The sequence below is a fragment of the Phyllobates terribilis genome, unplaced genomic scaffold (genome assembly GCF_046119375.1).
Source record: "Phyllobates terribilis strain yellow unplaced genomic scaffold, ASM4611937v1 Scaffold_2__4_contigs__length_985480577, whole genome shotgun sequence".
In the NCBI taxonomy this organism is placed as follows: domain Eukaryota; kingdom Metazoa; phylum Chordata; class Amphibia; order Anura; family Dendrobatidae; genus Phyllobates; species Phyllobates terribilis.
Window position 1 is genome coordinate 91,062,118 of NW_027362762.1, and position 24,882 is coordinate 91,086,999.

General features: G+C 41.7%; 1 protein-coding gene across 3 annotated transcripts in view; it reads right to left on the reverse strand.

Moving 5' to 3' along the window:
- TNFRSF19 (TNF receptor superfamily member 19) overlaps positions 1-24,882 on the reverse strand; it is a 95,377-nt gene that overhangs the window by 60,918 nt on the left and 9,577 nt on the right. The window contains exons 1-2 of one of the 3 annotated variants that reach the window (XM_073662212.1): positions 21,328-21,495; positions 640-725 (exon numbers count right to left, since the gene is read on the reverse strand). In XM_073662212.1, the coding sequence (XP_073518313.1) occupies positions 640-711 (72 nt within the window). In that variant the 5' untranslated portion in view covers positions 712-725; positions 21,328-21,495. Of the gene's footprint in view, positions 1-639; positions 726-21,279; positions 21,496-24,882 lie in introns of those variants that run through there. The other 2 variants (XM_073662211.1, XM_073662210.1) reach the window with 2 other exon arrangements.

Below are 24,882 nucleotides of genomic sequence, written 5' to 3' on the forward strand. Positions count from 1 at the left end.
CGATTGCATTGTTCTCCATGAGTTAAGCCGCCGGCCGACATGTTAGTTGATGGATTTCTCACAGTGAACACAGGAGCGCTCGGCCGAACATGCACTCCTGTGTATTGGAGAGTCGGGTGAGATGACTGTTGAGCGATCTTTCGGCTGACAGTCCAACATTTACCAAAGGTAAGTAATAGTTACAAAAGGAGGATGTAGTCATTAAAAGGGTCCTCAATACAATTATGTGTGCAGGTAACCATTACCAAATAGTTAGCTGCTGGTTCATGAGTACTGCAGCACTAATGTAAAAAATATAATTTCAAAATGCTAAATCCATCATTCTTGTGGTGGTAATCTAACGGAAAATAATCCCACAGCCACTCGCTAATACTATCTAAGTTTTCTCCTTGGTAGCTCCGTTTATACGGTATCTGGATTCAGTTTAAATAGTAAGACTTTGAAGTAGTTCAGTGTTATGTGGAGACACCGCAGCTATGCCGAGCGTGTCTGTACAAGACGGTATGTGATTATTCACTGGCTGCTGATAAAAAGGATCCTCTAATGTGTGACAGTGTATACTGCCGGGCGCTCGCTACCGAACGGGATCCGAGACCTTGAGACGATTCTGAAGTAGCCAAACTCCACCGGATAACTTACCAAGCATACCAGCAAAAGCCACAGCATCTTCAGCAAAAACAGTCCCTTCTTCTGAGGCGCTGTACAATCCATGTTTATAGTCAGCCCTGCAAGAAACAAAAGAAGCATGACCAATCCTGAATTCACCGTGGAGATATTTTAGAGAACATTTTTTTGCAAATTTCGAAAAGTAAAAAAGATAGGCAAATATTAATCCCTCTCTTGTATAGTAGACAGAGTACATAATAATCATACATGTTATATAAAAGGGAGACCACCAACGGGCCACAGAAGGTAACTTATATCCTTTCCAGGTGCTGTTCACACTGGTGTTCTTCTAGTCCTCTTGCCATAAAAAATTCTGGAAGCCAAGAGGAAATCTGTTGAGTCCCATTAAAACTTCCTTTTTATCCCTAATTATTATTTTTGTACATTTTTTGAATTATGAATTCCATTAGAATCTGACAGATTATCAGCTGGTGTAAATGGGCCTTAACAGGCAAGGAGTACTTCCCACAAGTTGACTCAAGACTGTTGCACTCACCCAGCCAAGACCTGCTCTACAATGAAGAGGGATAAAACCCTCAAAACATTCTGGCTATAGATCAGTTTCTGGCTTGGCATTTCTCACTGGTCACGTTGAAAGGCTCATTAAAGAGTCGGACACTACTAGGTGGTATTTCACCGCATTTTAAACAGCAACTTCACATTCAAATTGGCCCTCACATCTGCTAAACAGGTCTATTTCACAACCCTTGTATCTTCTTTATCACACAACCCCAAACAGTTATTCAACACTTTTAACTCCCTCATTGACTGCCCCCTCCGACCTTCTTCATCTCAATGCAAGTCTTTACTGCCCATCCACCACAACCCCTATGTCTAAAAGACCACTGCTCCTCCCTTATAACCTTCCTCCCCACCATCACTGAAGGAAAACTCTCTCATCTCTTCTCCAAATTTCACGGACTTCACCACTTGTGCACATGACCCCATCCCATTCCACCTCCTCCCCAACTTCACCACCATGCTTATCCCAGCCCTAACCCATCTTTTCAACCTATCACTAACCTCTGATACCTTCTCTTCTGTTTTCAAACATGCCATGATCACATTTCCAGAATCTGTCTTTTCCTCAACTCTGAATCTACTAAAATGTTAGTGCATGCCCTCATCAGCTTCAGTCTCAACTACTGCAATATCCTTCTCTGTGGCTTCCCTGCTAACACTCTCGATCCTCTCCAGTCCATCCTTAACTCTGCTGCACGACTAATCCACCTCTCGCCTTGCTATTGCTCTTCTTTCCTCTGCAAATCTATTCATTGGCTCCCAATTCCCCAACGCGTCCAGTTCAAACTATAGACATTGACCTACAAAGCCGTCCATAATCTGTCTCCTTCGTAAATCTCCAAACTAATTTCCTGTTACCTTTTAATATGTAATCTCCGGTCCTCTCAAGACCTTCTTCTCTCCTCCTCACCCAATGGCCTAAAAAGACTTCTCCCAAACATCACCCATACTCGGGAAACCTGTGCCCCATCACGTCCGATTATCCGCCAGTTTCGGAACTTCCAAACGATATATAAACATATATCTCTTCAAGAAAGTTTACAGCCTGCAATAACCCTGGAGCTACCTCACCACCAATGAATCTGCCACTAACCTACTGCCTCAACCTACGGTCTCCTTCTTCATTATCCTGTAGAATATAAGCCCGCTAGGGCAGGGTCCTCTCAACCAGGGCGTTGGAGTCGGAGTCGTGGAGTTAAGAGTCGGAGTCCATTTTGGTGGAGTCGGTATAAAATGGACCGACTCCAACTCCTAAAATATATAATAAATTGGGTACAGTAGTTCAATGCAGTTTGTGGGGAATGCTTTTTTCATAAGAATTTGGGAAAGTTATGAAATGTCCTATAAATGTCTGTCCTATTCCTGATCTAGGGGTCTAGACTTTTAGCTGAGATGAATCTGTACTACAGTAAATTTATCACTTAAACATGAGCCATGTATGAGGGAGTCGGTGTCATGGAAATTGAGGAGTCGGAGTTGGAGTCGGAGGTTTGGCTTACCGACTCCACAGCCTTGCTCTCACCTCTGTACCAGTTTGACATTGTAGTTTGTTCACTGTAATTTATATTTATGTATGTAACCCCTTCTCATGTACAGCACCATGGAATCAATGTTGTTTTAAATGGTGATCAACTGCAATACTAGACACAGAAAGTAAACAAACATGGTGCAGTTTCTCTAAAAAAGCTGATTACCGGACTTTTCCTAAACCACTTTAACACCATCCCAATCAACTGTAGTATGGATCAGCGCTTGGAGGATGCATAAAGCATTAGAGGCTATATAACAATTTGTTCATTCCCAGCGGGTTCAATTATTGTCTGCAGCATATCCCAATTTATACGAGGAACTGTGCTGCTGACAAATACATTTTCATGTCAACATAACAGATGTGATCAACGACAATGATCATTTTGTCGTTTGCTATTTGATCACCGGACATGTTTACAAGGAGCAATGATGTGGAAAGAACATTTGTAGGAAAAGTGGTTCGAGCAATTATCTCCTCATGTAAATGGGCCTTGACTTCACTGATTCCTGCTCAGTTCAGACATGAAATCTCGTCTGATCTCCAAGAAAGTATGGAACTAAGCCTAATCATTAACTTTCTGACAAATTCCCATCACCCCCATCCATGCCCTGCACTGTTATATTACTACACCTTCACATGGGAGTAGTAATAACTTACTGATAACATCAGTCTACCAGTGAGCGTGGCGTCGCGCTCGCTAAGTCAAGAGTTTATGGAGCATTTAAATGTTCCTTGATAACATTGAGCAGTTTCATGCTACATAAAGCTCTGCGGAACTCAGGAAATTAATTGAATTGTTTATTGTGAAACAATGGAGACTTTTTTAAGTTCAGACTTTGAACAAAGTCAACCCCAGCAGCTTCTGGGAAGGCAAAAAAAAAAAGCCCACAAAGTACAAACACTTTATTCTGGATGTAATGACTAGATGAGGTTTGTTTGTACTATTTTCTTGTAAGTGCAGCGATTTCCTTCCAGGAGAATTCTCTCACACATAAAAGGAGACGTAGACTTACATCTACATATTTAGATAATTGCAAGGTCAGAGAAGAAAAGACCCAGGGTTCAGACTGCTCGGCACGGTGTCAAGACCTGCAGCTGAAGGCGTTCTCCTGCTGCCGGATCTTGGATGGCTTCAGTCTTTTAACATTTGCTTTAGAATGATCACTTTCATCTCGCTTCCCCAGGCTATCGCAACAACGGCCATTGACAGCGAGCCAGAAGGCTCGGAGAACAGGTATTTCTTTTCACAAGTTCCTGGTCCCACAAGGCTAACAAGTCTACGAATAATGACTGAAGTCTCATTATCAGAGACCAATCCCCAAAATAACGAAAGTGGGAAATACTGGGACCCTATTGAGGAAGAAGGACGACGTCATTGTACAAAAAAAAAGGAGAGTTGATAATGTAAATCAAGTCAATCCCAAAAGCAAAGTAAAACGGTGCTACATAAGGGCATACTGCGTTAGTTACAGAACGTTCAACTTTTTCTGTTTCTTGTAATTGATGAGATCTTCTTGAATCTTGGTATTTTTCTTAGCATTTTGTTAGCTTTAATTCACAGGCTGTAAAATAGTGAAAAATCTACATACGGTGTTTTTGTAGCTTTTTGGAGGGTCAATGGTGTTGGTGGTATGGTGGGTTTTTTGGAGGAGTTTTTTCAGTAGACTTCCCAAAGGAGGCCTAACTTATCAACTGTTACACTTGAAAATAGAGCTTTGTATCAGCTGGAGAGCCACAATTTGGAGACCACGGCTCCAAGGACTTGTTCAAACAGCGTAGGGTTGGTGCAGTATTTTTATGCACTTTGTAAGCCTAAATACTAGATATAAAAGGAAAGGCTTGCGGGATTTCAGTAGAATAATCACAACAGCATTATGCCCCTATAGACTTAAAGGGGTTGTCCACTACTTGGCCAACCCCTTCTTAATCTAAATGTTTGGCCCCAATAAAATAATAAAGCATATACTTACTTCCCGTGCTGGCGCCGTTCCCGCGGTGTCGGCACTCGTTCTCCTCGGGTCTCCCATGCGGTGTCACGTTTTGTGACACGTGACCCCAGCACCCAATCAGTGCTGGCATCACTGTCCCCGCCTTCGAACAAATCAAACATGGCACCAGCAAGGGAGGTGAGTATAAGTTTTTTTCATTTTATCAGGGCCAAGCATGGGGTATGAGAAGGAGTTGGCCTAGTAGTGGACAACTTCTTTAATGGCACATTAGTCAACTTGCCTACTCTGGGAACGTCCCTGGAAAAAGAGGGGACCTTATGTAAGAGTAGGCAAATACCCTTAGGAACCATCAAATCTTTTCGTAACCTCCAAGAAAGTAGCACTTCCAAGGAAGGTGTGGAAGAAAAGCAAAGAAAGCATGGAAGATGGTAAAAAATATGGGGGGAAAAAAGTTTTTGATGGGTTTTCAAACTACAAACAAGTGACCTTACTTGTTACAAGAGGGAAAATGTAAATCAGTAGAGACTAATTATATAATTGTAATGTTTTCAATACCATTTGTGCCAAGCTGAAACCCAATCAACTACTACACAATTATTTTTCCAAGAAGAATAATTAAATGTCGTTCATGTATATACATGTGTTTAACATCAACACACAAGATAATCTATCTTGTCAGACTAAAGTTACCAGTCATTTCTGCAAACAATCCGGTGTTCTGCGACATGGAGGCGTATACAACACTTATGTTTAATTAACTACAGTGTTGAGCAAAAGTTTTAGACAGGTGCGAAAAAAATACTGCAAAGAAAGAATGGTTTCAAAAATTGAAGTGTTAATAGTTTATTTTTATTACTTAGCAAAATGTAAAGTGAATGAACAAAAGAGGAATCTGAAGCAAATCAATGTTTGGTGTGTGATTGGCTACAAATTTATTCTGTAGCAGGACAAAGACCCAAAACATAAAGCCAATGTCGATAAGAACTATCTGCAAAGGAAAGAAGAACAAGGAGTCTGGAAGTGATGATCCGGCCCCGCAGAGTCCTGGTCCCATCATCAACGTGTGGGATTATGTGAAGACAGAAAGATTTGCAGAGGCCTACATCCACAGAAGATCTGTGGTTAGTTCTCTAAGATGTTTAGAACAATTTCCCACCAAATATTGATCTGATCTACATTTCTCTTTGGTCCATTCACTTTTGTTTTTTGTTAATTGATTGAAATAATAAACTATGGATAACCCATACCAAGTAGCTCAGAAAGAATAACTCCTCCAAGAGTTACCAAGATGAAATTGTGTGAGGACATAGAAAAACTGTAAACTTTGTGTTGCTTGGTTTGGAAATCCTTTTTAAAATACTATATTTTGGGAATTCTGTGTAAATATAGCATCTGTTATTGTCTGGATCTGTCAATATACGATCTGTTATCTGGCTCTGTAAATATAGAATCTGTTATTATCGGGATCTATAAATATATAGGATCTGTTATTATCTGGATCTGTAAACATATATAATGTTATTATCTGGATCTGTAAATATATAGGATCTGTTATTATCTGGATCTGTCAATATATGATCTGTTATCTGGTTCTGTAAATATAGAATCTGCTATTATCTGGATCTATAAATATATAGGGTCTGTTATTATCTGGATCTGTCAATATATGATCTTTTATTATCTGGATCTGTCAATACAGAATTTGTTATCTGGATCTATAAATATAGGATCTGTTATCTGGATCTGTAAAAATATAGGATCTTTTATTATCTGGATGTATCAACATAGGATCTGTTATAATTAGGATATATCAATATAGGATCTGTTATTATCTGGATCTGTCAATATATGATCTGTTATCTGGCTCTGTAAATATATAATCTGTTATTATCTGGATCTGTAAATATATATGATGTTATTATCTGGATCTGTAACCATATATTATCTGTTATTATCTGGATCAGTAAATATATAGGATCTGTTATTATCTGGATCTTTCAATATATGATCTTTTATTATCTAGATCTTTCAATATAGGATCTGTTATCAGGATCTATCAATATAGGATCTGTTATTATCTGGATCTGTCAATACAGGATTTGTTATCTGGATCTATAAATATAGGATCTGTTATTATCTGGATCTGTAAAAATATAGGATCTGTTATTATCTGGATCTGTCAATATAGTATCTGTCAATATATGATCTGTCATCTGGATCTAGAAATATATCTGATCTGTTTTAATCTGGATCTATAAATATAGGATCTGTTATCTGATTAACCAGATCAGTAAATATAGGATCTATTATCTGATTATCTAGATCTGTAAATATAGGATATTTTATTGTGGATCTCCACATACAGCAAAAACAGTGGCTACAAAAAGTGTCTCTCAGCTGTCATTGTGCAGCATGTGATGCCTCATTTCCTGTGTGATGGAGCTACAGGGGAACTGAATACTTGTTGCTGGCTTTCGACAAAAATTACATGTGATCTCTCGAGGTCCCAGCCCTGTAATCCACTCATTTTAGAGTGCACTGCCAGCATAAAGGGATTTCAACAATATCAGACCACCTGTTTAAATGGCTTTGTCAACTCCAAAGCAGCAAGATGCTCACCCATCATTTGGCATGCAGTTAACATAATGAATGTGACTTTTTTGTTGCCACAGGCTTTGAACAAGCCCTGCCACAACTGACCTCTGAAATGTTTTTGAAGATTTTGAAAAAAAAAAAAAAAAAAAAAAATTCTGTACTTACTTGAAGCCATTTCTTTTTCCTAATACAGTTATATGTAGAATAATGTTTGTATTTTCCAATGTCCCTTTTTATTGGAAAGGTTTAATGATGGTAAACTCATCACAGACATCCAGATGTTGTGACCCCCTTTGATTTCTGCATCAGTAAAGAACAAAAAGCACAAGCACGGCTTCCATGTTCTACCCGTTTTTATTTTTAAATTGAAGCAGACTATTCCTACATTCTGATCTATATGCAAACACAGAGCAGAATAGGACACCTGCAGAATTTTTCTCAGACTGGGTATACAGATACATTAAAAAAACAGATGTGTAAATGGCCCTGCTGACTTGCATAGCTCCGTATGCCGTCCAATTTTAAAACGGATACCACATGGACAAGAAAACCAGTCATGCAAACAAAAGCATACAGCAGCACTGTGCATGCACTAAGATGTATGCAAACACTGAATATATTTTAGTCCTGCATTACTGCAATATAGCATATACTATAAAATGAAGGTACTTAGCGCACAAATTGGCCAATTCATGAGAGCCCATCAACCACCAGCACTAATTAAAAATAGCCTTAAGCTGATGGGAGGAGACTCAAGTCAAATATGGAGGCAGCCACCACCTCCAATAGTATTCAACAAAAAAAAAACTGACAAGCACCTTCCAACAGAATGATGCTGTATTCGTTTGTTTGTATATGATGCAGTCATAGCAGTTTGCACCTGTTCACACTTGCTTTATTCTATTGAGAGGTATTGGTCAGTTTTTTGTAGCATTCTATTGGAGATGGTTACTGCCTCCATATTTGACTCAATGCTGGATCCTTCCTGACCTTTAAATTTGTAGAGGTATGTTTGATAAATATTAGGTTTAGGGTCTCATCCAAAAAAGGTACGCTTTGTTGTGGCTAGTCGGCACACATGAATTGGCCAATTTATGAGCTAAGTAACTTCATTTTATAAGTATTTTCTATACAGCAGTAATGCAGTCCAAATTCCGTATATTGAATGTCTGCATACATCTTAGAGCTTACAGAATGCTGCTGTATGCTTTTGTTTGTATATTATGCAGTTATAGCAGCTTGCACCTGTTCACACTTGCTTTATTCTGTTGGAAGTTGCTGGTCAGTTTTTTGAAGAAAACCAGTCAAGGGATTAAGGCGTAAGGTGGCTTTGGCTGGCACAAATTAGGACACACCGTGAATTAGACTGTAGAGCTTCATTCACATTAGATAGCTGTTGGCTGATGGCTAGTTCCTCTGACTCAGTTTGGCCCAGGTGTTCCTGTGTTCTCTATGAGAAAGCTGCTGCCAGAATCATCTGGCAGAGGCTTATCTTCCGAAGAAAAAGAAATATCACCTGCTGGGAATCCAACAGGCCGGATCCTTCTTTCCAAGTCCGGAGACCCTCATCCATATTACACTGTTAGCTAATCCGCATATATCGACCGATTTAACCGACTTTAGTCTAATGTGTATGGGGGCCTTTAGTCTTTGGAAAAATATGTTACTTTTCCTTGCAGCGCTTCAAGAGGAAAAAAGCGTGCATTGAAATCAATAGGCTATCCGTGTAGTGCATGGACGCGTTGGGTCCTCCAGAAGGAGAGATGCTCCTAGTAATAGATGAGTGTCCTAAATAGCATTCATCATTATTATTTAACGGCCATAACCCTCTCGAATAACTCTCGAGATCACTACAAACATGGGTTTCCTAAGCCAGCCAACCCCTTTAAGAATTGGATATGTAAACCTGGCAATGTTCCTCACTGTATTTCTCCAATAAATGAGAGTACATGGGGTTATGAAGGCACAGGGGTATGAGTAAAGGCAAGTTGTATTTTTGCAGGACTTTATTACAGCCCTTTACAAAGTCTGACTTGGCGCAGCCTTAATCCAACCTTCACCTAAATGAGTTACTTATCACAGCTAGTGGTATCATAAAGCCAAAATATCTGGAGGCTCAGTCCTTAGATCTGTCTTTGATATAAATCCCTCTGATCGCTCGGATGGGGCGTACAGTATTTAGAGGCCGGCTCTGCAGTATATTATACATCTGTCTTTTGTTCGGCCTGCACCAGGCTCGCAGAACAGTAGCATTTCAGGTAACCCTTGCAGGGCCAAAACAACGCACAACAGCCCGGACATCAAAGTTCCTGTGCTTTCAATGGTGAACGTCTTAAACCATATCTAATTGCAAGAAGAATTACCATTCTGTATCTATTTACAGTGTCTATGCCAAAGCGGGGACAATGAGTTCACGTCTCCGGCAGCTTACCATAGGTTTTTGGCATGAGAGACGTACAAGGATAAAGTGACTGGCTTCTTTTAAGGAGTCTTAAAAATCCATTCATCTTACAATGAAAAGGAAACCTCTGATCATTCCTCCTGGCTAACCAAGAACCCGATCACATCTAATCTGTAAGGGATACTTTTAGAAAACAGTTCATATGCCAGGGAATGCGCCATGATAACGGCTGAACTCGAGGATCGGTAACTATATCGGTCATTATTAATGGTTTTGATTTGCACAGTATTTAAGGAATTAAAAGGAGTGCACAGGATTAGTAAAACAAAAGGATCAGTATTAAACCCCATCCCCCCTCTAAGACATCCCCACTCTTGTCTATGGGCGGCATCTGGCATCCCGGCTCAATCATATTCACATGAATAAAGCAGCCACAGCCAAGTTACAAGACACAACTTTTGGACAAGAGGGGTGAAGTTTTTGGGAGAAATGCAAACCCTTGTTCTAATCCCTTTCTTTAAAGGGAAAGTGGCACTAGATTCATGCTGCCCAAACCACGGTCAGCATGAATCAGAGTCTGGTTGTGTGCAACTGCACTGAGGTGTTTCAGAGAAAACGTAGTTTGAAAGCCGGCCAGGGACGGTAGGGAGAGATCACACTAGTTTGGCACTGCCCACCGGAATTTCAAAACACTGACGCATTTTAGATGTTCAATAGATAGTGTAGGGACTCATGCTCTCAGGTAGGCATTAGGCAGCGTTCACACAGGCAATGCGGTTTGGTCCAAACGTGCAGTTTTATTGCTTTCATAAAACTCCAAGATTTTCAAAACCAAAAACAGCCTCTTCTGGGCACAGCAAATTACAGTTCATTTAGCAGGCGCATATGACGGCTGACACGAACAGTTTACAGTCCATTGTCCCAGAGTAAACTTCATACACAGAAGAGATACAGTCCTACCAGTCTCGGTATCACCTTCACTCTGAGCTCCAGCAGCTTCCTGGGCCCAACAGAAGTGTTCATCTCCATGCACAGTTTACATTGAACAGGCTGCACCTTACATACTTTACTCTGCAGCTCCAACACATAGACTGCTCAGCTTTCCTAGCTGACCCGTGCAGTCTCCATTCAGAGAGACACCCTGGCTTGTCTCTCTCCCAGCTACAGCTCACATTTTGGCTGGTCACTCACCAGCTTCAACACTCCCTACTCTGTTCAACATTCAACAGATTGACCCATGGTGAACCCATTTCCTGGTTCTTAGTCAGAGCTAGCCAAGCGCATCTAATTAAGACCTGCAGTGCTAGGATTTAACCCTGTCCTACATGGCTTTGCTATAATAGACATACCTGGCTGAAGTCAGGCAGAAGCCATGGTTCTATTGACTGGTTCCCTTCAATACTTCAAGTCTGCTATTGATCAGTCTATAACAAGTTCTTTGCACATTATTTTAAGCTTAAAGGGGGTAGTTCACTACTAAGATACTGGCGACATAAACCTTGGAAAGGTCATCAATATTAGATCTGTGTAAACAATGATGAGCCCCACTAATCACACATTGATGGGCTTCTCTATGCAGTATGGAAATGTGATAACACCATAGAACACCCCCCATGTTGATTGTCAGCAGTGCACTTTCTATTTACACAAGGGGACAGACTGCAGAAAACTATTTTTCACCTATGTTTCACCTTAAGGAGCGCACCACTCCTCAGCCTCCTAGCTTCCTGATTGCGGCAGCAGGCGGTATGCAGTATGTCCTGGAAGATTGACAGTTCAGACCAGTAGCATGGTTGTGCGATTTTAAAGGACTGGGCGCTGGACAATGCAGTGGAAGCAGGTTTTCCTCAGCACTATCGGGTGAGCGCTGTGGTACTAAAGCTGGCCGGATCCAGTTATCTGGTAATACTTAGATCTGCGATTACAAGCTCTATTAAAAAGAGCCTGTAAGCACTGTGCATGCTCGGCCACCACTGTAGCAGTATCCGAAGCAGTGACCGAAACGAGGAGCATTCAAGGGAATTTGTAAGTAAGATCAACTCCCCCAAAACTACATATATGGACATGCAGGTCTTTGAAGTGTATATCCATTGACACCTTTATATCTTCTATCTGTTGCTGCATTATTGATAAGTTAGCGTTTTAATTTGCATGCAAATTGGGTGTTAAGTGGGGAATTAGTGAACCTCTGCCTCCTGAGGTTGCTTCCCCACCCAGCACTAGACTTTTTAGCTTTACCAAAAACTAAAAAAAAATGTGTTGGGATGGGCTTTAATGTAAAATGACTTTGTACCACTGACTGAGCTATGATTAATAATTATTTACTGTTAATCACTTTGGTTGTGGACATCTAGCAGAAATGTGTATGATGATGACAAATAACTGTGAGATTTATGGGACACTTTGACAAGTCCCAACATTTTTGTGCACCAAAAATACAACTTTCAACGTTTTCACGCCAGTCCTGGCCAGTTCCACCAAAGTGGATAGAGCGTGATGATGCAGTGATTTTTTTTTGTATTATTTGTTCACTTTACTTATGGTAGCCTAAAAAGGGGTGTAAACGTAGACTAAAAACATAAGAAGGAAGTAAAATGCCAAAAAAATAACTGCTCTTTTATACCTTGTGGCAATAGTAGCTGAAACCTCTAAATCAACATAGAAGATAACAAGCAGGTCATATTACACCAGGCCTACATACATAGTGAATCATAGCGACAAGTACAACATGTCCAGATGGAAAGACCTCTGCTGATCATCATCCAGGGGTTGTATATCACAGTGCTGCTGACAAGCTCACATAATAACACAACGGAAATGTGCTATAAAAAAATAGAAGCCAATCACATTTCAGGTTTAATTTTTTTTTTACTGGTCCAGTAACAAAGAAGAGTTGCAACCTGACTGCTATAACAACTGCTCTACCATTACATTCTCCTGTTGTCTTAAATCTTACCTACTAATTTTAATTTTCACCCCTTTGAAAATAATAGTCAAAACACTTGGATATAAAAAGTCAATAAAGAAATTATCAAAGATTAGGGACGAACAAAATACAGCGGATTTAAGGAGCAGAGTAGACAACGCCGCGAATCACCTAGACAACTCTAACAACCAGCTAGACTTTTAAGGAACAGAGTAGACAACTCCACGAACCATCTTGACTTTTAAGGAGCAGAGTAGAGAACTTCACGAACCACCTTGACTTTTAAGGAGCAGAGTAGACAACTCCACGAACCACCTTGACTTTTAAGGAGCAGAGTAGACAACTCCAACAACCAGCTAGACTTTTAAGGAGCAGAGTAGACAACTCCACAAACCACGTTGAGTTTTAAGGAGCAGAATAGACAACTCTGTAAACCACCTTGACTTTTAAGGAGCAGAGTAGACAACTCCATGAACCACTTTGACAATTAAGGAGCAGAGTAGACAACTTCAACAACCAGCTTGACTTTTAAGGAGCAGAGTAGACAACTCTGCGAACCACCTTGACTGACTTAAGGTCCCCATATGCAAATAGATGAAAGTTGACCAAACCCGATGATCCTGGTGGAGCAACCAACGGTCTGGTGTGTCTGTAAACCTACCGAATCTCTCAAGACTCTGCACGATCTTTTTGTTTTCAGAGGAGATAGACCACCGCCAGAGATGTCTGGTAGCGGCTCTCGTCCCATTGAAAACATATTAACACTGCTGAGCCTAGGAGCCATGTGTATGGGAGAGTCGGGAGAGATAACTGGAGGTCAAATGAATATTCCTCCAACAGGTATCCCATGTTTATGGTCAACTTTAGTGGCACCAATACAGAATGGATCAAATAATACATTTCCATTATATTGGATTCTTTTCTACAAGACTCATAGTCTATCCTTAAGACAGGCCTAAAATAAACAGGTGGAGGATGCCTGACTCTCATCACCCCTGCCACAGACCTCCAGGAAGCACTTTATTGCTAGCAGGGTGCAGGTCCTTGAAGTAGCGACTGTGTTTGGAAATGCAGATTAGTGCCATTCTCAAAGCTATAATAAATGAATAAAATTACGGAGCTGTGCCTGGTAAACAATAAAGTGGATGAGATCCTGGCAGGAACCGCTGCTGCCCTTTCAAACAACTGATCGGTAGGGATCCTGAGAGACTGATCCCATCAATCTATTGATATCCTATCATGACAATAGGCCATCAATTTTAAAGTAGTGGAAAACCTTGATCAGTTGGGGTTCGGATGCTGTGGACAATCTCTATTACAAAATTGAAGATTAACTTAGAGCCTGATTCATCAAAGCTTTTTAAAAAAATTGCTAAATTTTGGCAAAACTTGGGGGTAACGCAAATTTTTTTGCGTCTTTTGGCATTTTCGTGCCAGTTTCTCCCAGCTCTGTGAGGAGTTGGGGAGCAGCGGGGGCATGGCCCCACAGTTCGTCTTATTCATGGTGAGCAGAGGCATGTGGCAAACCCTTATGAGAAAAATTAGGATTAGGAGTAGGATTTGTGCTGCGGCGCATGGAGGCACACACCACTCGTTAGCCGCTCATGATTCTATAAGAAGTGTAGGCCTCTTAATGAATTAGGAGCATCTGACTCTTACATATCCCCTCATCAAGACCAGTGTGAATATCGCCAGGCTTGATTGTTCGGGGCCTCAGGCTTTCTATTGAGTCTAGCATCAGTTTCAGAGTCCTTTCATTTTTATAGTTGGTAGGGGTCTCAGCACCATGACTACCACTGAGCAAACCTTCTGAGATGTCTCTATGACTTGCCAAAAATTTTTATGAAAGTGTATCTACAGTTTACTGTCTACTTTACACATGTGCTATCTAGTAGTATAAAAAGAATACCTGCTGAAGTGTTTGGTCATAGATAAGGGGTCCCATGATGAGTAATGTCCAGGGCACACTCACTGCCCAACCCTGAATAATGCAAGCCTCCTCCTTCTCAAGAATGGGCTTCAGAGGATGAAGCTAATCTACCACTAGCTCTGGCATCCTCTCCGACACAGGTAGATCTGACATTTGATCACATTCAGAGGACAGGTATGTGTACAGCTCAATGACAGGACAATCCACAAACGTTAGCTACATTAACACCTGCATCAGATGCAGATTCCATCATATTTAGACTGTATTCACATGTTGCGTCCATGGTGCATTTTTTGCAGCAGTAGAATCATACAGTTTTTGGCGTTTGCTGAGAGTTTTGAAAATTGCAGTTAGACAACAAGACAATGCCACAATTTTGGTAAAAAAACGCGCCCATGTGTGAATGCAGCATTAAAGACGATGTTTCACCAATTTTAGTATTAAACTTGCCTTCTCATGTAATATTGGCTGCATAGGTAAATAAATGTAATTTTTAATTTCTTATCTCTGTTCTGGAGGTATTAACTTGTAAAGTTTAGTTTAGAACTGACAATAACCCCAACTAGGTGCTACCAGAGATTCCTCTCTGGGGGGGGCGTACACTTTGTCTCCTGCATGACACTGACCAATCATAAAGAGGAGGCGTCGTGCAGGAGAAAAAATAACACGCCTTGATCTTTGCAGCTACAGTGTACAGTAGTATAAATCAGAGCTGCGGGTGATTACAAACACTTCCAGATCTTCTCTCATGGTAGTCAGTGTGGTAGCAAGAGCTGAGTGTCATTAGCAACACTCCTGCAACTAGAGCGCTCTTCTCACAATGCTGTCAGCATTAACCCTGCCCCCAAACTGATGCTGTTGTGAGAAGATTTATTTGGCGTTTTTTTGTTTTTTTTTCCATTACAGGAATAGCAAAAAAAAAAACAGAACTTCAGCATCGGATCTGTCACATAATAGACAAACACTGCACCTGGCAGACAAGTTATAATGGGGTTTGTTTGGTTTGTGAGGCCATCTATTAAAAAGGTAGCGCAGTATATTTATGAATGATACAACATTGTGAAATAATGGCGAAACATGGTGCACTGGCAATAACAATGGTGGATAGAGAGGGAAAGTCTTTACAGTCCATGATACAAGAGCCTCTGATATAACTTAGGAAAATCAATCACTGCTAAATTCAGTCATTTTTGGACTATGGATGCGAGCATACACAATACAATTAGGGAATGTGCACACATTGAGTATTTTGTGTGCAGCATTTCAGCATCTCTTGGCAGTAAAATGCATCCTCAAAAATGTGTGTTTTATGGTGCATTTTTGCATTGAAGTAAATGGGTGAAAAATGCTGCAAAAACGTACGGAGAATTGACATTCTGCACCAAATCTGCAAGTCAAAAATACGCATTGTATGCATGACACTTCAGGTTTCTCATTCAGTTTGCTTTTGTGGCGCCCCTGAGGGATCAGTCGCCACAGAGGTACTGCACCTCACCCAGAGGTGTGGTGTCTCTCTTCTCTCAGGTAAGGAAGGAGTGCTGCACAGAACCCCAAACACCTGCATCCAACACTACACTACTCCAGGACGACAGGGGGGGCAACATGCAGAGCGCAGCTGCTGAGCCCTGGAAGATGTGGTCCATCACCAGGATCACCTATGCCCAGCAGCCACGCTCAGGGCCTACGTTGAGGGTTATTGAAAAAGGAAAATGTTATTTAAAAAGTTTTATAATGTCTATGAAAATGTAACCTGTAACGTTTAAAGAAAATGTGCCTCCCATAAAGGGAAGAAATGTTTTGTTTCCTAATCTTATATGCGAATGCATTGTTAAAAATTTTGCATGTCAAATATCCCTGTTTTGCTTTGTTCCAGCCCGCGGACGTGCTGTGTTTTACCGGGGGGGGAATGTGGCGCCCCTGAGGGTTCAGTCGCCACAGAGGTACTGCACCTCACCAAGAGGTGTGGTGTCTCTCTTCTCTCAGGTAAGGAGGGAGTGCTGCACAGAACCCCAAACACCTGCATTAAACACTACACTACCCAAGCCGGCAGGAGGGGCAACATGCAGAGCGCAGCTGCTGAGCCCTGACCCTGGTTGGAGTGGGGGGAACCCAAAGGTAGGGGGAACCAGTAGTGGGTGGGGGTGGAGGAAGTAGTTAGAGGGAGCACCTTGGTAGGAGTATAAAATAGGGAAGCCATCTTAGGGTGGGAGTCTAGTGAGTGTGAGCAGTTCAGAAGAACAGCTCGGGACAGTTCAGAAGAACAGTCCGGGAGCAGAGTCTCATTAGGAGATCTGCTCCAGTTAGGGCCAAGTCTGGAGGCCCCAGAGGGGAGCAGGGAGTAGGCTCCGTTTTGAGAAGGGATCCCAGGGGGTACGGCGCATGCAGGAAGGCACCCGTACGCCCCGCATCTGCCAAAAGACAGAGGGATCGTAGCCGCATTCTAGTCCCCTGAGGGTCAAGCAAGTCTGTGTAACTCCGACGGACAGGAGGGACTTCAGAGTACCCGAACAGGACTGAGAGTGGGCAGCGCAGAGCAGGAGGAAGAAAAGACCAGTGTGAAGACGGTCAAAATAGATACACGAGAAAGTGGGGTTCTGCCAGGTATTCCCAAGTTGCCTGAGGAAGGACTTAACCCCTGCCCGGTGAACACAGCGTGACGTGGGAGGCTGTAATCTGACAGTGCACCCTGTGGAACTAAAGAACTGTGAGTAAAGACACGGATGACTGCACCGTACCGCCTCTGTCCAGTTATTTCGTCCGCGCCATCACTCCCTCTCTGCACTAAAACGCCCAGCGCAACCACCACACCATCTTACACTGCCCTGAGGCCTGCTCCACCTGTGGGGAGCAGTCTCATCACAAGCTGCCCTAACATCTGCCTCAGAGGACTGTTGCAGCGCTGGTGATCCTCACCAGACACCACAGGTGGCGTCACGAACTTTCCAATCCCATATAATAATCTTCCCCTTTTCACTGACCGCCCTGGGTCACGGACCGGGCCAGCCACCGTGATATCCCCCGGCGACCAGAGGCCCGGCTGCCGAGTACCCCACGCGGCACTTTCATCAGGTTTTGTTAACAAATAAGGGCGGAAAAAAGCGTCAAAAACGCAAAATGCGCACATGGCCTTACAATCTGATCAAGTATCAACATCTGTCCATATGTCAATGTTACCTGTGGCAGAAGGAAGGCAGACTAGTGGTACATCAGCTTCATGGTAGATAGATAGATAGATAGATAGATAGATAGATAGATAGATAGAAAAAAGATAATAGACAGACAGAAAAAAGATAGATATGGGATAGATAAGAGATAAATAGATACATAAATAGATAAAAAAAAATTGATCTACGTAGTAATATCATATTTTGTTTTTTTGTACATTTTTTTATTTTTCTTGCTATTTCAAATAATACATGACATTTTCCAGACTATGGCCACTTTCCCTCTACAGTATTTTGGTCCACATATTTCATCAGTATTTCTAACTCACAACACAGAAGAGGTGCAATTTTGTTATCCCTAATACCATTTTCTGTATGGACCACTCCTGATTTTGTCTTCCATATACTGAATCAAAATCCTGACCACAAAGCTGCTGTGTGAAAGAGGGGAAAAAGGGATAATGATGGGGTACACTTTTCCTGTGACGTTTCCATACGTTCCTACCAGAGCCTGGACGCACCATTACCCCATAAGCATAAACCTTCGTCTATAAGGGCTCTGACACCCACACTTCAAAATAAACACTCCAAAAACATAAAAAAACTATTCCAAGCGACAACACAGGTCATCTGGACAGTTGATATTTCTGAAGCACTTTTTAGAAGAATTGAGATTCTTAGAAAATGCCTAAAAACACCTCACTTAGAGCTTGCTGCGTCTCGGGAGGGGAATGCAAGCAAAAGTCAAAAACGCTGCAAACAATCATGACATGGGGGGGGGATTTGCTGAGCAAAACGCTCCAGAACGCTGGCAGAAACGACGTCAACAGGAGTGGAGCACATGGCATGCAAATTTCATGTGCTTTATACACATTTTGCATCTCTCTTGACAGTTTTGAAAAGTGTCCAAGAATATGAGATGTGGTTTAAAGGAGTTGTAAAATGTGCCAAATTTATGAAGGGGGTGCAACATTTTTTTGTGCAGAATACTGGAGTAAAGTACGCCAGCCGTGAGGTGCCATAAGGAGGAGGAAACTGTCCACTAATTGTAGGGAGTTGTGTAATATGTATCACTCTGTGTGCTACATTTTTTATAAATTTGGCACTGTTTACACAATCTTAGACAACAAATACTTTTTTTTTATATTACTCAAAAACTCAAGCTCATCTGTTAAATCTTACATTTCTATAATCCCCCCCCAAAAAAGCCCCAAAATGCCATGAAACCCAGCAGAAACACTGTATGAATCCAGCCTAAGGCTATATTCACATATTGCATTTTTACTGCGTTTTTTATGCAAATTAAAAGCTGCGTTTTACAGTACCAGCAAAAGCTATGAGATTTCAGAAATCTCAAGCATTCACATTGTTTTTTTTCCTGACTGAATTGGAAAACTGCTGCGTTTTTTAAAACCACAGCATGTCAATTCTTTGAGCGTTTTTTTTCAGCAACAGAAAGCAATGAGTAAGGGCAAAAATGCAGGTATCAGGTTTTGCTGTGTTTTTGGTGCAGAAAACTCAGGAACAACAAGCACTAAGGGTATGTGCCCACGTAGCATTTTACAAGCGTATTTCATGCGGAATTTCTGCAGCGGAAACGCTTGTAAAACACTTGGTAATCCGCACCCCATGGTCCCCAATGAGAATCCGCAAGTTCTATGCCCATGCTGTGGATTTTTCCGCAGCGTTTTTGATGTGCACAAAAATCCGCAGCATGTCAATTAATTTTGCGTCTCCGCATGCGGAATTGCCTTTGCAATGCAATAAAAAACGTAAGGCAATTCCGCATGTCGAAAACGCGCAAAAAAAAGCGCGATAAACGCATGCGAAATTCCGCATGCGTTTTTCCGGGAAAGGACATGCGTAAATGAAACGCAAATTTTCCGCTTCAATTCCGCAACGTGGGCACATAGCCTCAATCAGCACGAAAAATGCAGCAAAAAAAAAAAAAGAGCAGCTAAAAAGCAGTAAAAAACGCAGCAAAAAAACACAGTGCTTTTTTTAAGCAGCTTATTTACTGCAAAGAGAGCAGGTTTTGCCTGCAGAAAAAATGCAGCAAAAACGCAACGAGTGAACACAGCCTTTGGGTTATGTGCACACAGCGTCTTTTCGCTAAGCTTTCAAAACAGAAACTCAGTCTTTGTGGATTTTTTAGATTTAGAGAGTTCCCAAAAAAGCTTTAAAAAACTCTGTGTGCACATCGCGTAATAGTTATTATACACACAAGTGCAACGTGAAGCCCATAGAGCACAAAGCAGGAATTGCTCATGCAGAAAAAGTTTTTCTCTAAACGCTCTAATGAAATTCCCACATAGCAAAAATGTCAGCGGTTTGTTCCCTTACGGAAAATCTGCTGTTTTACAGAGTATGTTTAATGCAGGGGTCCAGGAGGGCACAGCTATGAATACGTTAGCCCACAGGCACATCAGAAAAGAAGAATCCATAAACGATGGCACTGCTACAGGTTTTTATAATCCAAAGGTATCCTGCAGACTTACATTACACAGGTTTTCATCTACCAGTCTGTATTTTTTTGCTCAATATGGTATATTGTAAAAGATAAAATCTTATAAATTACTGTATATATTTTTTTCTATAAAAGTCAGTGGCTGATTAGAAGGCATGCAAGTATGGTACTTTTTTTTTCATACACATTTTCTTGGGTAAAAAAAAACCCACTTCTACCTCAAATGTACACCCAAAATATTATGTAAAAGGTAATAATGCACGGCCACCAAAGTAGCAAAGAACGAGCAGCATCCACTGGCTGTGCACCATAGTGCAGCATTATACAGCATGGCAGAATAACTATGGTTAACTACGGTGCACAGGCAACAGCGCCGGTATAGAGAACCGGTGCAAAAGATTTTACTGAGCATGATACAGGAGCATGCAAAAATAATACTATGCAAAAAAAATATATCTATCTATATATATATATATACATACATATATATATACATACATATATATATACACACATGCACATATGGCTATAGAGATGCAACCTATGTAGAGAATGCATATAAAACTGCACATAATCTACAGAGATTATATAGATAGATAGATAGATAGATAGATAGATAGATAGATGATATATATATATATATATATATGAGATGAATAGATAGATGATAAATAAATAGATATATAGACACATAGATAGATAAATAACAGATAGATAATAAATAAATAGATGATAGATAGATAGATAGATAGATAGATAGATAGATAGATAATAGATAGATAGATAATAGATATATAAATAGATGATAGATAATAGATAGATGATAGGTAGATAGATAGATAATAGATAGATAATAGATAGATAGATAGATACATGATGGGATAGATAGATAATAGATAGATAATAGATAGATAGATAGATAGATGATAGATAGATAGAACAGATAGATATAAATAGATAAGGGATGGATGGATAGATAGATAGATAGACAGATAGATATAGATATGTGATAAATAGATATAGAGATAATAGATTATAGTTAGATATAATTAGATAGAATGATAATAACAGATATACAGTAGTATACGTCTTCTATCTGCGCTCGCTCTGCATAAACTGCGTCCTCACCGCCCAGTCCTTGCGACGAGTTCACACTGCACACACTGATGCGCCCACCTGCTGCAGCCGGCCCTCCACACGACGGCTTGTCCCCGGTTTACCGTGCAGGGTCGCACAGCCTCCCCACAACCCCGTCAGCTCCTGCGCGGCCGCCCGGAGCTGTGAGAGCAGAGCGGCCAGAGCAGCAGGAGAGCTCAGTGGCGTCTCCTAGGAGACAAACCCCGCCCCGTGTCCCCGCCCCCTCTATTCTCTCTATGTGCTGCAGCCAAAGCTCTGTGGGGAAATCTGTGTATTTAGCAGCTAGTGCAAGGGAAACTCCAGGAACCAATCACCTCACAGCTTTCAACTTTCTGAGGCAGCTTAGAAAATAAAAGGACGACGCTGATTGGTTGTCTGGGGGTCATGGGTTCCAAGACTCCTTACACCGGTTGTTATAAATTGCCCAATTGTCTGGACCCAAAGTCTATCTTTTTGGGGGGGCACATTCAGGTCTTTTCCTAAATTATATTTGTACTGTTGTCATTTATTTTCTCCTATTAGCTTCACAGTTATTAACCCCTTCAGGATGCCACCAATTTTCTATTTTTTTCCTCCCCTTTTCCAAGAGCAATACATTTTATTTACTCTTTCATTGTTTTTTTTTTTTTTTGGGGGGGGGGAGTTGGTTTTTACAGCGTTGATTGTGTGGGTAAAATAAGCCGGCAGCTTGATTCTCCAGATCAGCAGGACTACGGTGATATCAAACCTATATAGTTTGTTTTTTTATTATGTTAGTGTCTCCGGCCGTGTTCACACGCAGCAATTTTTCAGCAGCTGCATTCAAAAGCTTTTTTTTAAAGTTGCAGAATCTCAATTCTTTCAGTGTTTTCGCAGCTTTTTTTTTTACCCATAGAAAGCAATGAGATAGTGCAAAATCGCTGCAAAAAAAAAACAAAACGCAGCAAGCAGGTTTTTCAATGTTTTTTTGTGGTGATTTATAGCAGTTTATTTTTTTTGCAAAATAAATATGTGATTTATCTAAAGTTTAATAAAATTTATTTAGCTTTATTCCCCCCAAAAAAAAACGCTGCAAAAATGCATCAAAACCTGTTTGCTGTGTGTTTTTGCTCCCTTTTTTGCACTTTCACAGTTTTCTATGGGTGAGAAAAAAAGGTACAAAATCGCTGATTTCTGAAATCTCACAGCATTTGCTGATACTGTAAAACACAGCTTCTTATTTGCATAAAAAAAAAGCTCCAAAAACCTTACAAAATTTTTACCCTAATTAAAAAAAATAAATTAATGTTGCTTTGCGCCACCATTTTCCGAGATCCGTATCTTTTTTATTTATAGTAAATACAATGTTTAGGGCAACTCTGGATTTTTGATTTTTCTTTTTTTGTCTTTACAGCATTTACCACATGGGTTAGATCATTTTAGATTTGAATAGATCGGACTTTTACGGATGTGGTAATACCGAATGTGCATTTTTAATTTTTTTAAAAATTCTTATTTCTTTATTTTTAACTGCTTTGATAAGAAGTGACGACCCGGCAAGAGAGCACACTGAATTGAATAGGTGAGAAGGCAGAGCAGAGACCTGCCTCTGAAAAAGACTTCATTAGTGTTTCAGGACGAGTCTAGTCTCTGCTCTCCATGCGTGCTTCGTTCTTTCCTTTTGAATGCACAGTGGCAGTGCACTCTCTTGCCAGCTCATCACTTCTCATTAAAGCTGGCGAAGGAGCGCACTGTCACTTCTCATTCAAAGGAAATCTAACACTGTAAGCATGTAGCTCATACTGATCGTGCGTTGAAATTGTCAACCAACGGCAAACCCCTGAAATGGACGTCACTGGTGAGACTTCATTTCACGGTGAAGAAAGCAGCTGTGGCAGTGACCGCTGCCTCCTGATGATGTCCTGTTTCAGTATTCTAGCATGCACTGGGAATTCTCTAACAAAATGTTATCGATATGGGAGTAAAAAATAGAAAGGCAGGAAGATTGAGCAGAGAAGGAGAGTGGAAACAGAAAAAAATGTAGAAAACAAACTACAACATATATTAGAAGAGCGATTTGATTATTAAATACATTTAGGATTAAATGGAACTTTGGTTTCAGACCAACCCTTTAAACTAATGTCCTTTGATTTTAAGACAGTGACGCGCTGTGTGTATAGGGGAATACCCGGAGTCGGGTCTCTGCGCAATGTCAGGGGTTGTAGTCTCCCTGGCGGCGACCCGGTCCCGTGGCTCAGGGTGGTCAAACCAGTGGCGGATCTGTTTATTTGGTTTGTAATGTTTAAATGTCCGACTACACTACCCGTGGATTGCGGTCACTGAGAACCGCCGCTGCGGGGCAGACCGCTGAGGCTGATGTTGTGTACGCAGCAGAGGGTAGTATAACTCCCCACGGGAGGAGTATAGCCTCAGGGCAGTGAGTGCAGACGGTGGGGGTGATGGTGCGCGGGAGCAACAGTAATGACTCAGAGTCCAGTGATGCAGTCCAGGGTCTTTACTCACAGTTTTACACTCCAAGCTACTTCTGCAGGTAATAGCCGCCCACGTCGTGCTGCGCTCACCAGGTGAGGGGCTCGGCCAACTCCCAGGTACCTTTGGAATGCTTTTCAGGACCCCCTTCATGTGTCCTTTCTCTGGCCTGTCGTACCCCACAATTGACCACGTTTCTGTCCAGCTGCCTCGGGCCTTGGCGGGCAAACGTATGTTCCGTTTCCCTGGGTCCTATATGGTGCCTTCCTAACGGGTTTAGTGAGGGGCCGTACACTTGCAATGCCACGGCCTCCAGTTACTAGCTGAGGGTAGTTGCTCTCCTCCACTAGATGAGGGATCCGGTTCCCTTTCTTGGCCTGACCCCCCTACTCTGGTAGCGGCGGGCGTGCGGTGGTGGCTGGCCGGTTCGCACCCCTGGGGTCCCTTCACTCCACTCCTGGAGCCTCCTCCGTTCCTCTCCTTTCCTTCCTTCTCCTCCAGGCCCAGGCCTTAAGACTTGGCCTGCCTGCGGAGCAGAGCCCCTGCTCCCAGCCTCCTTCTCTCTCTGCTCTCTCTCACTTTCTACTCCTTGACTCTAAGATGGTGCCCACCATATATACTCCCCTATACAGTGCACCCGGGATCTACTCTCCCCACCCACACACTACCTGGTTCCCCCTTCCTAGGTGTTCCCTCCCCCCACTCCAGCCAGGGACAGGGGCAGTTGTGCTCACTCTTGGGAGCATTGTCGCCCTGTCCCCCAGAAATGTGGTGTAGTGCATGTGGGTGTTAGGGTCCTGAGCCACACTCCATCCTTACCTGGAAGTGAGATATCACACCTCTGGGTGAGATGCAATACCTCTGTAGTGACCGAACCCTCGGGGCGCTACAACAGTATTTAGTCTTTTTGGGTAGGAATCTATCAGCATGACACATCTAGAATTGTCAATAATTGGTCACACTTCCTTGCAGTAGCTCCAATTCTATCAGATTGTGAGGGCATCTCCTGTGTACAGCGCCCTCTTCAGGTCAACATGTTTTTTCTTTTGTGGGAGTGTCTGTCATGGTAATGTAGGCTGGATGTGAACTCTGTGTGTATCCAGTATACAGAAAAGAGACCCAATAAGGTGGTAGGTACAACTATAA